This window comes from Hakea prostrata, chromosome 4, assembly GCF_041222555.1.
Source record: "Hakea prostrata isolate BN-2017 chromosome 4, UWA_Hpros_2, whole genome shotgun sequence".
Lineage (NCBI taxonomy): Eukaryota > Viridiplantae > Streptophyta > Magnoliopsida > Proteales > Proteaceae > Hakea > Hakea prostrata.
In genome coordinates, this window is record NC_142603.1 from 5,079,654 (window position 1) to 5,094,160 (window position 14,507).

Below are 14,507 nucleotides of genomic sequence, written 5' to 3' on the forward strand. Positions count from 1 at the left end.
TTTATTAAATTAACAGTTTCTGTTAAAATTGTCCTTATTTAATCATTTATTAAAACTACAGGGGAGCCATATACAAAAGGAAACTTAAACTGGACTAAAAGTGACCTGGACCAAACCTCAGGGGGTCCAGATGAAAATTACCCTAACATTATTTAGCTTATCATATCATCTCCCTTCCTGTTTTGGAAGCTATTTTCAATTCACAATACACTTACTTCCATTCTCAAGCTTTACAATATTTGATCTTAGTTTCTCCATTTCTTTGGTCATATCATCCATACGGGGATCCGGGTTCCGCGGTTCCTTTACTCTTATGGCATGCTTTCTTCCTTCTTGGCTTATGAAGTAGCTTCAGATACACCTTTGGTTGTTGATCTATTGTATTTCATATGGCTATTGACAAGCTGCCCAGCTACAAGGGCAGACATCAGTGATAATTCCCCGGCAAGCACAGAACCAGCAACAATGGTGGCCAACAGCCTTGCATTTGATCCAGCAAATTCTTTGTTCGCACCCTTCACACCTAGTAGGTTCAGACAAGCTGATTGAGATGCAAGTTGAGTCCCACCACCAATTGTTCCCACCTGCAATAGATCACCACAATCAAAGAAAATTGAAATGAATCCTACTGCAGATTTTATGCAAAGGCAAAAGGCATCTTGCTCATCAACATTCCATCCATAAAATATTCCAAAGTCCAACTCCCCTCTCCCAAAGAAAAAAACAAACTAAACTGATAACAGCCACTCTCCCAAAGAAAAAAACAAACTAAACTGATAACAGTTCAACCAGTTTCATATCTCTGCAAGGGAATGTTTCCAGACAGAACAGCGGAAATCATGTAAATTGGGAGATATTAGGAATGGTCAGGTACCTCAATGGATGGCATTGTTACTGATATGTGTAAATCCTTTCCATCATTCACCGGTTCCATCATGGTAATACAATTGGAGCTCTCTACATTCTGGGCTGGATCTTGGCCAGTTGCTAGATAGATGGCACTAACAATGTTGCTGGCATGGGCATTGAATCCACCCAAAGCACCAGCAACTGCCGAGCCAGCAAGATTTTTGAGCATGTTGAGCTCCACAAGGGCATATACACTGGTTTTAAGGACCTTCCTTACCACCTCTTCCTTGATAATGGCCTCACAGACTACAGATTTACCACGACCTTCAATCCAGTTCACTGCAGCTGGCTTCTTGTCCGAACAAAAATTCCCTGCCCAAATTGAAAAAGAAAAAAAAAGTTCAAATTTTTTTCAATGATAAAGCATGATAGAATAAGGGTTCACATAAACCTGGGACACTAAAGTGCCCATTTTTTCGTGGAAAAGCAATAAAGTGCTTATTTTCAAATATATATTTGACAATAAAATCCGCAATTGTCCAAAGCTGAGCCAATTGGAATGTGGTAAATCAAAATGTCTCTTCATTGGTCCCACTTACTCTTTTGAACCGAGTGAAAGAAGGTTATCGAATGGAGCCATATGATGTGAGAATGACAATTGAAATAGAATAAGCACAAATGGGAACTCATGACAGTCAAAACTAAATTTTCAGAAAGAATCTTCAAATTTTGCAAGGTCAATGGAAGTGAAGTGTTTCAGTTCCTTACTTCCTTCTAATAAAAACAATACAGGAATAAGCATCTCACCCGAGATTCCCATCACATCCATGTCGGCGAAATCATTCAGAAGATACTCGAGGACATTCTGGACACCCTTGGACACCATGTTCATTCCCATAGCATCGCCAGTAGTGCAGCTAAATCTCATATAAAGATTCTTGCCAGCCAGGGCACACTTAATTCTTTGAAGTCTTGCAAATCTGCTTGATCTGCAAGTAAAGAAATTCCAAGGAATTAGATAGGTTTATCAGGCTAAAACTTTTTAATTCACCAGATATTAAAGACCCAAAAAATCAAAACTCAAATTCATGTTATCCAAGAAATCCAGAATTCTTTGGGCATTAATTCATTATAAAGAGGAACCTGACTAGATCATCTGAGGTGACTTTCCATCTACAAACTCAGACCACTCTTACGGTTCTTAATGTTTGCATATAGCTGGTTCACGGTTCTTATTGTTTGCAAATAGCTGGTTCACGGTTCTTATTGTTTGCAAATAGCTGTTTCGTGGCTGGCTCAATTATCTTTGAACCAAAAGATGACAAATTCAGGGGCAATGACTTCAGGAGTGAGCTTCTTTCCATTTTCCACAAAAACAATGATACAAGGAAAGCAAACTACAGAAACATGTATGTAATTAAAAATTTCCAAAAAAAAATTGAAAGCGAATGATAAATGTTAGGTTATACATACTAAAACCTACCGGTTGAAAACGACCGCCAAGTGGTCGAAATTGACAGGATTCTCCACGTAGAACTTCAATTCTGCAGCTCTCATGGCGGAGGCGAATCTGACAACAGGAGCCCTAGTCATCCCATCTCTGAGCAATGCGCTGGAGGCACCACCAGATGCGTAAATGGCCTTACAACCCCTGTTAGTACTGGCCACCAAACAACCTTCAGTGGTTGCCATGGGCACCGTATACTCCTTTCCATCGAGCAACAATGGACCAGCGACTCCCACAGGAATCTGAACATAACCCACAGGCATCTCACAGCATTGACCCAAAATGGAATTATAATCAAAACCATCGAAAGGCAAGCCAGCAAGAGATCTCCCCGTAATCCTCTGCAATGCTTCACGGCGTATCATTGCGGCACGACTAGAATCTCCAAGCTTTGATTCGAGAGCATAAGATGGAATGAGTCCATCAACCACGGATTTGATAACCTCCTCGTCCTCTTCCGGCATCGGCTTCACAATGGGTGCGGGATCATTGATTAAGGCAGCAGGGCAAGGAAACTGCTCATTTTCTTCATCGATGTACCAACCGTCATTGCAGTTTCGGGAAATGAAGGATTGAACGAAATCGATACCGAAGAAACCAAGGAGATAGATGAAGGAAGCGATGAGGCATAAAATGGCGACGATTTCACCAAAGGATACGAAATGGAGAGGGATGGAATTGCGGATCTTGTCACGCCAACGGTGGAGAAGGAAGTAAGCAACGGAGAAGAAGAGTGTGAAGAAGATGCCATTGGTAAGGTAGAGAGGAAGAGGAAGGGCATCTGACGCCCGTGGGCTCCGAAGACGTTTTTCCTCCTCCGAGTGGCGGAGCTGCCGCTTCTGAAGGTAAGGTACAGTGCCTTCCGTGGTAGGAAATTTTTCCGGTGCCCGGCGAACGCCCATGTCAGTTGCTCTGTTTTCTGGAGAAACCGAAAACCGAGAAGGAGAGTCTGAGGAGTTTCGAAGTTAGATTCCCAATTTATAGAGAGACACATACGAGAGGAGTCACGTGATTCACTTAATACCAAAAAAAAAAAAAAAAAAAATCACGTGATTCAGAACTCACACTGGAAAGTGCGAACGCACGTTCTTATTTGGGGCTGCGGCCAACGGTTAGGATTTAGCCACGTACTGAAAAGTCAATTCGCTATTGTAAGACACTAAGACGAGCTACAGGAGTATAGATATAATCATATAAAAATTTTATTTTATTTGACGGCACTTATATTAATAATATTTTTTTATATATAAATTTTTTGGCTTCAAATACGAAATTTTATTTTTGTATCAGGATTTAAAATTTTAGAATCTACAAAACCAAGTCTCTAATTTTATGCGATTCAATCCCAAAATTTTCAAATCATATGTGCTCATCCGCACTACCTCCTCCTCCATCCATCATCATCGTTAACCATCACATCACTTCATCTAACCTAATTTAAAAAATGGAGTCCTTTACTCTACTCAATTCACTCTCCAATTTCTCAAACCCTAGGTGTGAATTTAATTTATTTGTTCATCAGTGTTGGCTGGAGGAGGAGGTGAAGCTGAGGAACATAGGGTTTGGGGAATTTTGGAATTGAGTCAAGTAGAGTTATGCATTTGATTTTGTAAATTTCAAAAATTTTGAAACCTTTATAAAAAATAAAATCTTGTATTTACATATGTACCCTTGCAATTTCTCTTATGATCGTTTGATTTTTGAATACGCTGCCAAATCCCAAGCATTGGCAGCAAACGGCAACTGCTACTACAAATAAATATTTGGGAGCAAACGCATGTGAGATGACCCTATTGTGCATTGTGTCATTGTGAGTAGGACAAGATTTAATATGTCAGTGTTGATTATTGTAACGATCAGGTGATTTTAAGAGACGTATTGACTTGTATTAGAATATTGTATTATAATAGTCAATGTGTTTGTTTTAGAGCAATATATAAGAGAGATGTATTGATATATATATATCGTATCGATTGTATTTGTATCCAATATGGATGCATATCGACTAGTATTGTATTGGAAGATACTTTAAACAATAGCATATGGATCTTGCTTGGATAGTGCATTCAATGTGGTGGTATCGATGGTGCCAACAGTTAAATATACATTGAATTCTATTAAATCTCAATCATTTAACACTTCAGCAAATTCATCTACCAACCCCACCTATACTTGCTCTAATAGATCCTATCGGATTTTTACCAAAAGAAAAATAAAAAGGGATCCTATCGGATACTAGTACAACAATTAAAAAAAAAATTTAATTTTCTAATAAAGTATCATCAATCGAAGATTCATGTATGTAAGAATTTTGCTTTTCTGGTTGCATGAATCAAGAGATTTTAAACCTCTGAATTCATAAATGAGAGATTTATATTTGTTAGGTTCTATAAACCACTGGATTCATGAAATCTAGAAATTCACCTTTTTAGACTAAAAACGTAAATCTGTAGATTTATGGGTATGAAGTGAAATACTTACTATAAAAGCATTAAACATTTGAACTCCATAAATGTCTTTTTAGGATGAATCTACAAATTTCATTCCAAATATTTAGTCTAACCAAACAGTTAATTCTATGAACCATGACTCTATAGATTTGAAATCTATAGATTTTTTTAGGGCCTATTTGGTTATTTGAGTCTGTAAATTTCAAAAATTTAGAGATTTCAAATCTACAGACTTCAAATCTTTAGAGTCATGGTTCGTAAAATTAACTGTTTGGTTAGTTTGAATTTTTGGAATGAAATTTCTAAATTTATCCTAAAAAAATATTTATTGAATTATGGTTCAAATCTTTAACGCTTTGATAGTATGGATGAAATCTCTGGATTTCACCTCATACCCATAAATCTACAAATTCACGTTTTTAGTGTAAAAATGTGAATCTCTAGATTTCATGAATCTAGAGATTCACACAACCAAACAGGTAAAAATCTCCCATTTGTGAATCCAGAGATTTCAAATCTCTGGATTCGCGTAACCAAACAGGCCCTTAAATCTGCAAACTCAAGTAATATATAGTTTTTAAATATATATATATATATATATATATTATATATATTTGTAGAATATATAGTTTTTACATATGGATCCGTTTAGTGGACCATAAACTAATATTGCGTCCGCTTGCAATATATTACATGTGGATCCCAAGCAGACTAACACCGTTAACCGCCGTTAATATATTCAAATTTCAAACATAAAAATGCCAAAAGTACCTTTCAGGTTATTTAATACATTGTATTAATATATGGTTTTAAAAATAATAATTAGTCATTAAGCATTAATTACATGTTTAAAAAAGATATAATAAAAAAAATTATAATAACACAATGTATTAAATAACTTTAGGGCAGACCATTTAAAATCTGAATATATTTAATGGCAACTAACAGTATTAGTCTTATTAGGACCCATGCGTAATATATTGTACTAAAGGGACCCAACGTTAGTTTGTGGTCCACTAAAAGAGGACCCACACAAAAAACTGTAAAATATATCAATTTACTCTATAATCTTCTTTTATGAATTTCGGGTCTGTTTGGTTACATGAGTCTTGAGATTTTAAATCTATGGAGTCATAATTTATAAAATTACCTATTTGATTAACCAAATATGTGGAATGAAATTTGTGGATTCATCTGTAATTTTTGTGAATGCACAAATGTTTAGCGTTTTCTATAATAGGGATGAAATCTTTGGATTTTACTCCATACCCATAAATCTAAAGATTCACGTATTTTGTATAAAAATATGAATCTCTAAATTTTATGAATCTAGATATTTTCACAACCAAATGAGTATAAATCTCACATTCATGAATCTAGAGATTTCAAATCTATAGATTCATGTGACCAAACAGGCCCTATAACATATTAAAAGCACTCTTTCATATCCTTCCAAAAAAAAATCCTCTCTAAATCTATCTTAAGATGATTTTTATGGGTTTCCAACATATTAAAAGCAGTCTTTAAATCTATCTTAACATGACGTAATGTACAAAAGTAACTCCTAGATCAAATTTTTCTTATTTTATTTTTTAAGCTTTTATTTTTATTTAATTATCTATTCTATTAAAAATATTTACACGATACTTCATGTTCATTAACGTTTGATATCATAGATTAAAGTCAATCAAATAATTATATCATAAATCTGTTAAGTTTTCAAAAAATCCCATGTCAACCAAAAGTACTTTTTTTTTTTTTAATCATCACGAAATACTTGTGTAGAAATTTTTTTTAATTAAGGAACCAAAAGTAAACTTTTAAGGGTCTGTTTGGTTACATGAGTCTGGAAATTTCAAATATCTAGAGATTTCAAATCTATAGATTTCAAATCTATGGAGTTATAATTTATAAAATTAGATGTTTGGTTGTGAAATGAAATCTGTTGATTCATCCTAAAAAACTATTTGATCGACGTGATTTTTATGAATGTGCAAATGTATAGCTTTTTTGAAATCTCTGGATTTCACCCATTACCCATAAATCTACAGATTCACGTTTTTAGTGTAAAAATGTGAATCTCTATATTTCATGAATCTAGAGATTTTTACAACCAAACGGGTATAATTCTCAGATTCATGAATCTAGAGATTTGAAATCTCTGGATTCATGTAACCAAACAGGCCCTATGAAATCTAGAGATTATATAAGTTTGAAAAACGTGATAAGAGTTTTTCATAAAATTTTAATAATCTCTTTTTAATAGACATAAAATTTTGACAAATTGTATTGAATTGTCACTACTTAACTTACAGGGGTTCATGCTACGCTAAATATCCAGTTAAATATATGCATTCATGATCATTTACATCTAATGTTCGAAAATATAATTTTAATTTGACAAAAAAAAGAGTAAGTTTTTAAATAAAAATTTGTCATGAATTGAAAAGAAACATTTTAATGGACCCAAATTTGCCATATATCTGGATCACAACTTTGAAAATGATTTTTGAAATGAAAAAAAAATTACAAGAGTTAAAAACCTTTTAGTAAAATAAATTCCACAAATGTGGCTGATATAATAAATAGTAGTTGGAGATGGAAACTTTTAACAAAATATTAAGAATTATATAAATAGAAAAAAATATTAATTTATTTAACTTTTCTTCTCATTAAATTTCACCGATATAAGTATAATATGTGTATTCACATCCGATTCACTATTAATTGATAGCTCACCAAGATATTACAAATTGGTCATTTCTTTAAACTCGAGGAGTTGTTCAATTGGTAAAAAACTAAGACCTCTGTGTTCCAATTTTCTCGAAACTAGGGGGAATGTGCCTCGTCTTATACTTAACGTCTTCATCTGCGATGTATAAAATCGTTTGTTTCAAACAAATATAATTTTCATGTCTTTCCAAAAGAAACTAAGAAAAATTTCGATTGAGATTAAAGAAATTTTTATTTATGGTAAAAAAGTGAAGCAAAATTGAATTCTTACCAAATTGACATGTTATTCAATTCTTATCGAAAAAGTAATCTTTCTATTCCTATCCAAGTTTCCAAGTGTGGTCAAATATTAGGAATCCCCCGATTGAACAGAAAAATCCCCCAAATCTCTCCCTCACTTCTTATCCAAAAAAGGGGAAAAATTAGAATGTTCTAGCAAGGAAAAATATTATTATTTTTTTAATTTTCATGTCATTGAACTGATACCACCATAAGAAAAAGAATCTTGATCGCTCAAATACCTCTTTTTCATCTCTAGCCAACAAAATTAATAGGTATTTCATTATAGATTAAAAAAAAATTTAATGCAAAAGGACACATTTTAACAAGATAAACAAAATAGTTTATATTTTATAATAAATTTTATCCTTAGATTTTTATTTTTTTTAGGCAGAAAATCTAAGCTATAACATTAAGTTAACAATGACAGATAAAAACATGTGAAACATTTTTTGACAACAAATCTAAGCTATGACATTTATTTAACAATGCCAGCTAAAAACGTCTTATACGAGATTCACGTTCAGCTCCCTTTCCTTTTAGTGGTCTAGTGGAGTTTGGTTGTATATGACAAATGTATGGTTAAGGTTTATTGATTATTGGGAAATTGTATGTCTTGTCTGAGAGCGAAGGGTTTCTCTATAGGTACGACGAGCTCTATCTCCATGCCTTGATTAATTAAATTATTTCATGTCGAGAAGAGTGAGAAACTTAGACGTAAAAAATATTGACCTTTTCTTAAAAGAAAATATGTGGTGTTAAAGACACCTTCAAAAGATGTAGTAGTTACAAGGACACCTTCAAAGGGATAATGAGAAGTAACATGTGATACACATAAATGCGTACAAACATGTTCAGACGCTTACATAAACGTCAATCTTGCATCTAAGAATTGATTCTCAGTGCATCATTATCATCCAATAGATATTATGAATTAAAATGAAAGAGAGAAAGATGCTATCTAATCACGTGTCTCTCATGTTTCACATTTTAGATATTCAACGAAAGGACCAATATCAAGTCCATTTCTGACAAGGAAATGGACCTATGAGAAATGGACCTAATAAGTTTCCATCAAAGAACTAGCTTCTTGGCTTCTATGATTGAGTTACGATATATCTAACTTAAGAACCAAGGTTTGATGCTGGTGATGTGAAGAGAAGAAAAACACAACTTGTTTCAACGAAAATTATAGGCTGGTAGATATTAAGGTAAAAATAAAGCAAGAGTACCCTCAAAGTGGTACTCAAAGTATTGTTTAATTGAGAATGATCCATACCTTCTAGAGAAAAAACCGTATTCAAGACTTATAAATCAAATTGAAATGTTTATACTATTTTTTTTAGATTAAAAATTAAAAAAATTATGGCAAATTACATATAGACCCCTTGAATTTGAATCACTTACATGTACTACTTGCTGAAGGGCATTTGTAATTTTTTTCTTTCTTTTAGATAAGTAAATATAATTAATTGAAAATTTAGGGGGTTTATATATAATATGCCCTTTAATGGGCACCAGTAGAAAGAAGGGTAAAATGGGTATCTATTATATTTATTAACTGATGACATCATCATTTAACATTTCAACACCAACACTTAACAGCAGGAGACATTTGTAAGTTGAAACTGATTTCTTTTCAGAGTAGATGTAACTGATTTGTAATCGAGAGGGTCTATATGTAATTTGCCCTTTAAAATAAGTTACATTCGATTGTTAAAGGACTGATAAAAGATTGAAAATGATTAGATTGATAACAATCAGCTTATATTTAGTTCTACTAAAAAGAAAAACCAAATCTTAACTAAAATACAAGAACTAAAACAAACCCCAATAAAATTCTCTCTCTTTGTGCGTTCAGACGCTCTTCATAAAAGCTTTGATACGTGCAAGGATATCTAGGGCAAGGTGGCCGCAATCCACTTTATGGCAAAGGTTTTCATAGAAGAGTGGAACACCAAGTAGGAGATGTGTCATCCGATACAAGCCTCACCCAATGAGAATATAAGTTTCTCGATTTTATATATATATCTCTACCTTCAAAAAAATTTCAGACATGGTGGGGGAAATGATGCCGAAACGATAAAGAACAAGATCAAACTGAAGATGGATAGCAAATGAAGAACTCTGTCTCTCAAATTTTCTTTAGAAACAACAATATTCAGCAGCTCTCCAAAAGACGCACAAAGTAAAGGTTTGATAGTGCCAAAAAAATCCCTAAAAAAACAAAACAAAACAAAATTACGAAAATGCCATTGAACACAGTAAATGCCCAAAATGATCTCGAAACGCAAAAAAAAAACGACGTTCTTCACTTTAAAGCAGTGAGTCATTCTCATGGGCTCATTTCGGATCACCGTGATGAATTTCAGCCTATTCCAAGTCTGGGACTCCGAAAAAACTCATAGGCCACCTCATATGCTTCAGAAAATGGTCTAAAGAAGCCAGATGACCATAAATTCAAAGAGACAAGACTCATAAATTGTGGCCTAGATGATAAACATCCAAACCATCTACTGATTTTTCTCAACAATATGATGAATTCTTTGAGACAGTAGTACATGTAGTTGAACTTATTAGCTAGCAGAATTAGATAAGCTGAATGGTACATTCCTTGCTGTGTTCCTTAGCAGACCAATGTCACATTCAAGTGGGTTCATGCAAACAGCAGCTACAGGTGACACGACTACTACCCTGTCTGCTCTTATTTCAGAACATGCCTTGAGAAATGTAAATGTGTCTCAGCATTTTCTGAACAGGTATACATTGAACATAGTCATACAACTGGTTTACCAGATTCCTTTGATCCCTTGACCAAATGCGTTCAAAACACTTCAAAAGATGTGATCATATCATAAGACCAGTCGTTGCTGATAGACTAGCTCCTCCCAGTGGTCTTATTGACTAGGAAAAACTCTCTGAAAACACTGACCATAAAATGCATGCACTCATGGGGAAGAAAAACACAACATCAAAGTAGAAGACTTGAGATTCCTAGCTTCCATTGATTCTGAAAACCTGTAAAATGCAGCTATAACTAAAAGTAATGCATTCAAAAGTTTCCATGATACCTAGATTAATATACATAGATATATGGTTGCCTCTGTTTGTGATCTACAAGACTACAACTACCCTAATTCCTTTTTCCATTTATTAGTTTGGAGCAAGCCCTTAGGGCAGAGTTAAGCTGATCATAGAGGAAAACAACAACAACTAATGAGTAGAGTTAAACAGTTGTGTCTTCAAGCAACTGGGTTAGTAGAGTTGGGCCAAGAAGAAAAAAAAACAACAATTAATGAGTAGAGTTGGGCCAAACAGTTGTGTCTTCAAGCAACTGGGCCTCTGGGCTAAAAGACACTTGCAATAGAATTTGCAGTCCTCTGTACATATTCAATTTTTTTTTTCTGGTGGGGTGTTAATATGGTGCATGTTAAAAAATCCTTCTTTTAAAGTAAAGTACATATTCAAACTTATAGCCAACAAGATAGGGTCATTGCTTCAGTGCTGTGCATTAAATATGTGGCATATCAAAGTCTATCAAACAAAGCCAAGATCAAATTTAAGTATCAAAATTTTGGGATCAAATTTGACATCACATATATACCATTGGGTTGACATATTTACTGATATGAAATATATCAATCCAACAATAACAACCCATTAATTATAAACTTTTAAGAATACAAACATTCCGCTTTTTGTAGAAGAAAAGAAGGCAACGACAATGATACTACGATGAGAGACTTAGAAGTCAGGACACCCTCCTAGGTGGGGAATTGAGGAATAGTTCAACACCTGGTAATAGGTGAACTAATCCCCAAGTGTAGGGATTCATCAGTGTGTATGAGTCTCTTTATATAAATAATACTTGATGTATAGCTCAAATAATGAAAGAATATTTAATGACCCTTTTGCTTATTCGGAGTTTGGTTCACTCGAAGAAGCCATTTCTTGTTACACTTTAACCTAATTACTTATAAGTCGAAACAGGATTATTTGAGAAATTGCTTGCTTGTTGTGTATCATACTTTTCGGAAAGGATGTCGAAATCTCGATCTCGACCGTTTGCAGCACTGAAGTCGAGCCCAATTATTTGATGTAGTGTACCTATCCATAACGGGACCACTGTCCAACAAAACGCACGTTGAAGACAGCCCACGCTTGCAGATTCCACCCTGGACTGGCACGAGGTGTGCTCTACGTTTGAGCCCAGCACGCACGCATGTGGGGCTTGTGGCTCCATGAGTCCATGCAAAAGAAAATTCACACTTCACAGTAGCAAGTGGTCCCGAGCCCAGAGTCCAGCCAGTCATGGCCCAAGCCAGGTGTAACTGGGCCCTTGACTAATGATGGGCTTAAAGCACCACCGACCCATAAGACGAAGCTTTGAATTAATGGTGAGCAGACAAAGAAGTAGTGGTGATGATGCATGGAAGGTGACCACCCTTTTGTCTGAATGGAGAGGAACAGAACCAAACACTTGCCTTTCTCAACAAAGGAAACATCTATTAATCCATTATCTTTTGCAACTCAATACGAACACTCTGCTGCCATCATCATTCTTTCTTTGTGAAGGGTCCCTTTCGAGACCCAACTCACAAAAGCTTTCTCCATTTTTCCTATCACACATTTACACCACTACCTACCTAATGCTAAATAGTGACTTGAATTTTTTTCTTCAGGAGTTGAGGGTAAAGGATTGTGCTGTGCTCTTTTCTGATTCATTTGATCAGTACTCCTCTTAAATGTATGGTAAAGATGTGTGAGCAGAGCACAGTCCTAAGAAAGTGAGACTTATATTGAATATAAGAGGGTGTTACATTATGTAGAAATGTCAACCTCATCTCTCTTCATGAATGAAGAGAGCAAGGCGGTCAAGAAGTATGCTGGGGTCATAAGCAATTATTTGCTCAATATTTAGAAGCTCTGCAAGTAAATCAGCACACCTATTATTCTCCCTAACTCCGTGACGAATTACACAATTACTGAAAGAACCTTTCAAATCAATAATGTATTCAAAGATGTCAAGGGTGGACCAATGAACCTGTTAGGTTCCCAAAATAAAATTAACGGCCACCAACGAATCAGATTGAATGACATTGGATAATCCCCGCAAAAGGCAAACCAGCCTTAATGGTTTTCTATCTTTGTAGGTAAAAAACCAAGATTCCTTAAGGGTCTGTTTGGTTACATGAATCAAGATTTCATCTTTAGATTCATGAATTTGAATACCTTGTAAAAATCCAAACTAACTGTCCAAATATTTCAAAGTATCTGGATTCATTTTTTTTTTGAATCACTGAAAATTATAATTTAGTTTGTTGTAAAATCTCTAGATTCATGAAATCTAGAGATTCACTTTTTTACACTAAAAACATGAATCTGTAAATTTATGGATAAGGGGTGAAATACATAAATTTCAAAAAAACTATACATTTACACATTCACAAAAATTACGTCGATCAAATAATTTCATAGGATGAATCTAGAAATTTCATTACACAACCAAACATTTAATTTTATAAATTATAACTCCATAGATTTGAAATCTCTAGACATTTGAAATCTCCAGACTCATGTAACCAAAAAGCCCCTAATACTACTTGCAAAAATAAATAATTCTCAAAGGAATGTTATAAGTTCCAATGTCTCAAACTCTCTCATCCATGGTGGCATTATCTACCCTCTTTATTGTGAACCTTGTTTTACTTGTATTGAGTAATTCTAGAGAGTTTAATATATATATTTTTGAAAAAATAAAATAAAAAAATAATCAGATAACTGGTTATCAAATTGTATTGTATTATTGAACATTTGAGTCAACCTAAAGACGTGTGTCATAAATGGACCCCCACTAAGTATTATCACTTGTAAAGATAATGATTTGGTTAACTTGATTGATTTTCGCATACCTGTTTGATAGCTACCAAGAACTAAAATCTGATCAACCAACATTGAAGAATTAGTTCCTAACTACGATGAAAGGGATGTCTAAACTTATCTTAAACTTAAAATAATATTTTTTAATACAATATAGATAAATTTTGTATTTATGATCATTGATGTTTTAATATCGAGATAATAAGTTTTAAGTAGTAGAAAATCATAAAAAAAAATTAACTTAATTAGTAGTGGCCCAAAGAGGTTTACCATTGAGTTTCAAAATATCAAGAAAAAGAGGGAAAATATTGCATAATTAACGGAAAAAATGAGAAAACTTTGCTAGGACCTATTTGGTTACATGAGTGATGAGTATAGAGATTTTAAATCTATAAATTTTAAATTTACGGAGTTATAATTCATAAAATTAACTATTTAGTTAACCTAAATTTGTGGAATGAAATATGTGAATTTATCTTGAAAAAACTATTTGATCCACGTGATTTTTATGAATGCACAAATATTTAGCTCTTTTATAGTAATCTTTATACTCATAAATCTATAAATTCTCGTTTATAGTGTAAAAAGATGAATCTCTAGATTTCATAAATTCAAGAATTTTCACAACCAAATGGAGTATAAATTTTGAATTCATAAATCTAGAAGATTTGAAATCTCTAAATTCACGGAACCAAACAGCCCAAAACTATTTAATCTACATTAATGCATATTTGTGTCTATCCATTTTCCAATTAAAAAAATCACATTTTTTTTGGGGTAAGAAATTGAATTCAATATTAAATAATGCG

At 33.8% G+C, this 14,507-nt stretch overlaps 1 protein-coding gene across 1 annotated transcript; it reads right to left on the reverse strand.

Annotated features, from left to right (window-relative positions):
• Nucleotides 1-3,288, reverse strand: HMG1 (hydroxy methylglutaryl CoA reductase 1). The gene is made up of 4 exons (XM_089151622.1): nucleotides 2,333-3,288; nucleotides 1,657-1,838; nucleotides 875-1,221; nucleotides 1-584 (listed from the first exon to the last, which is right to left on the reverse strand). The coding sequence occupies exons 1-4, from the start codon at nucleotides 3,256-3,258 to the stop codon at nucleotides 339-341; spliced, it is 1,701 nt and encodes a 566-aa protein (XP_089007748.1). The 5' UTR covers nucleotides 3,259-3,288; the 3' UTR covers nucleotides 1-338.
• Between the last annotated feature and the right edge of the window lie 11,219 nt (nucleotides 3,289-14,507).

Excerpts from the sequence above, each read along its gene's own strand:
- HMG1 (XM_089151622.1), bottom strand. The coding sequence starts at position 3,258 with ATGGGCGTTCGCCGGGCACCGGAAAAATTTCCTACCACGGAAGGCACT. Across the intron at positions 1,839-2,332 it reads TTGGCGGTCGTTTTCAACCG|ATCAAGCAGATTTGCAAGAC; the intron begins GTAGGTTTTAGT and ends CTTTACTTGCAG. Across the intron at positions 585-874 it reads TAACAATGCCATCCATTGAG|GTGGGAACAATTGGTGGTGG; the intron begins GTACCTGACCAT and ends GATCTATTGCAG.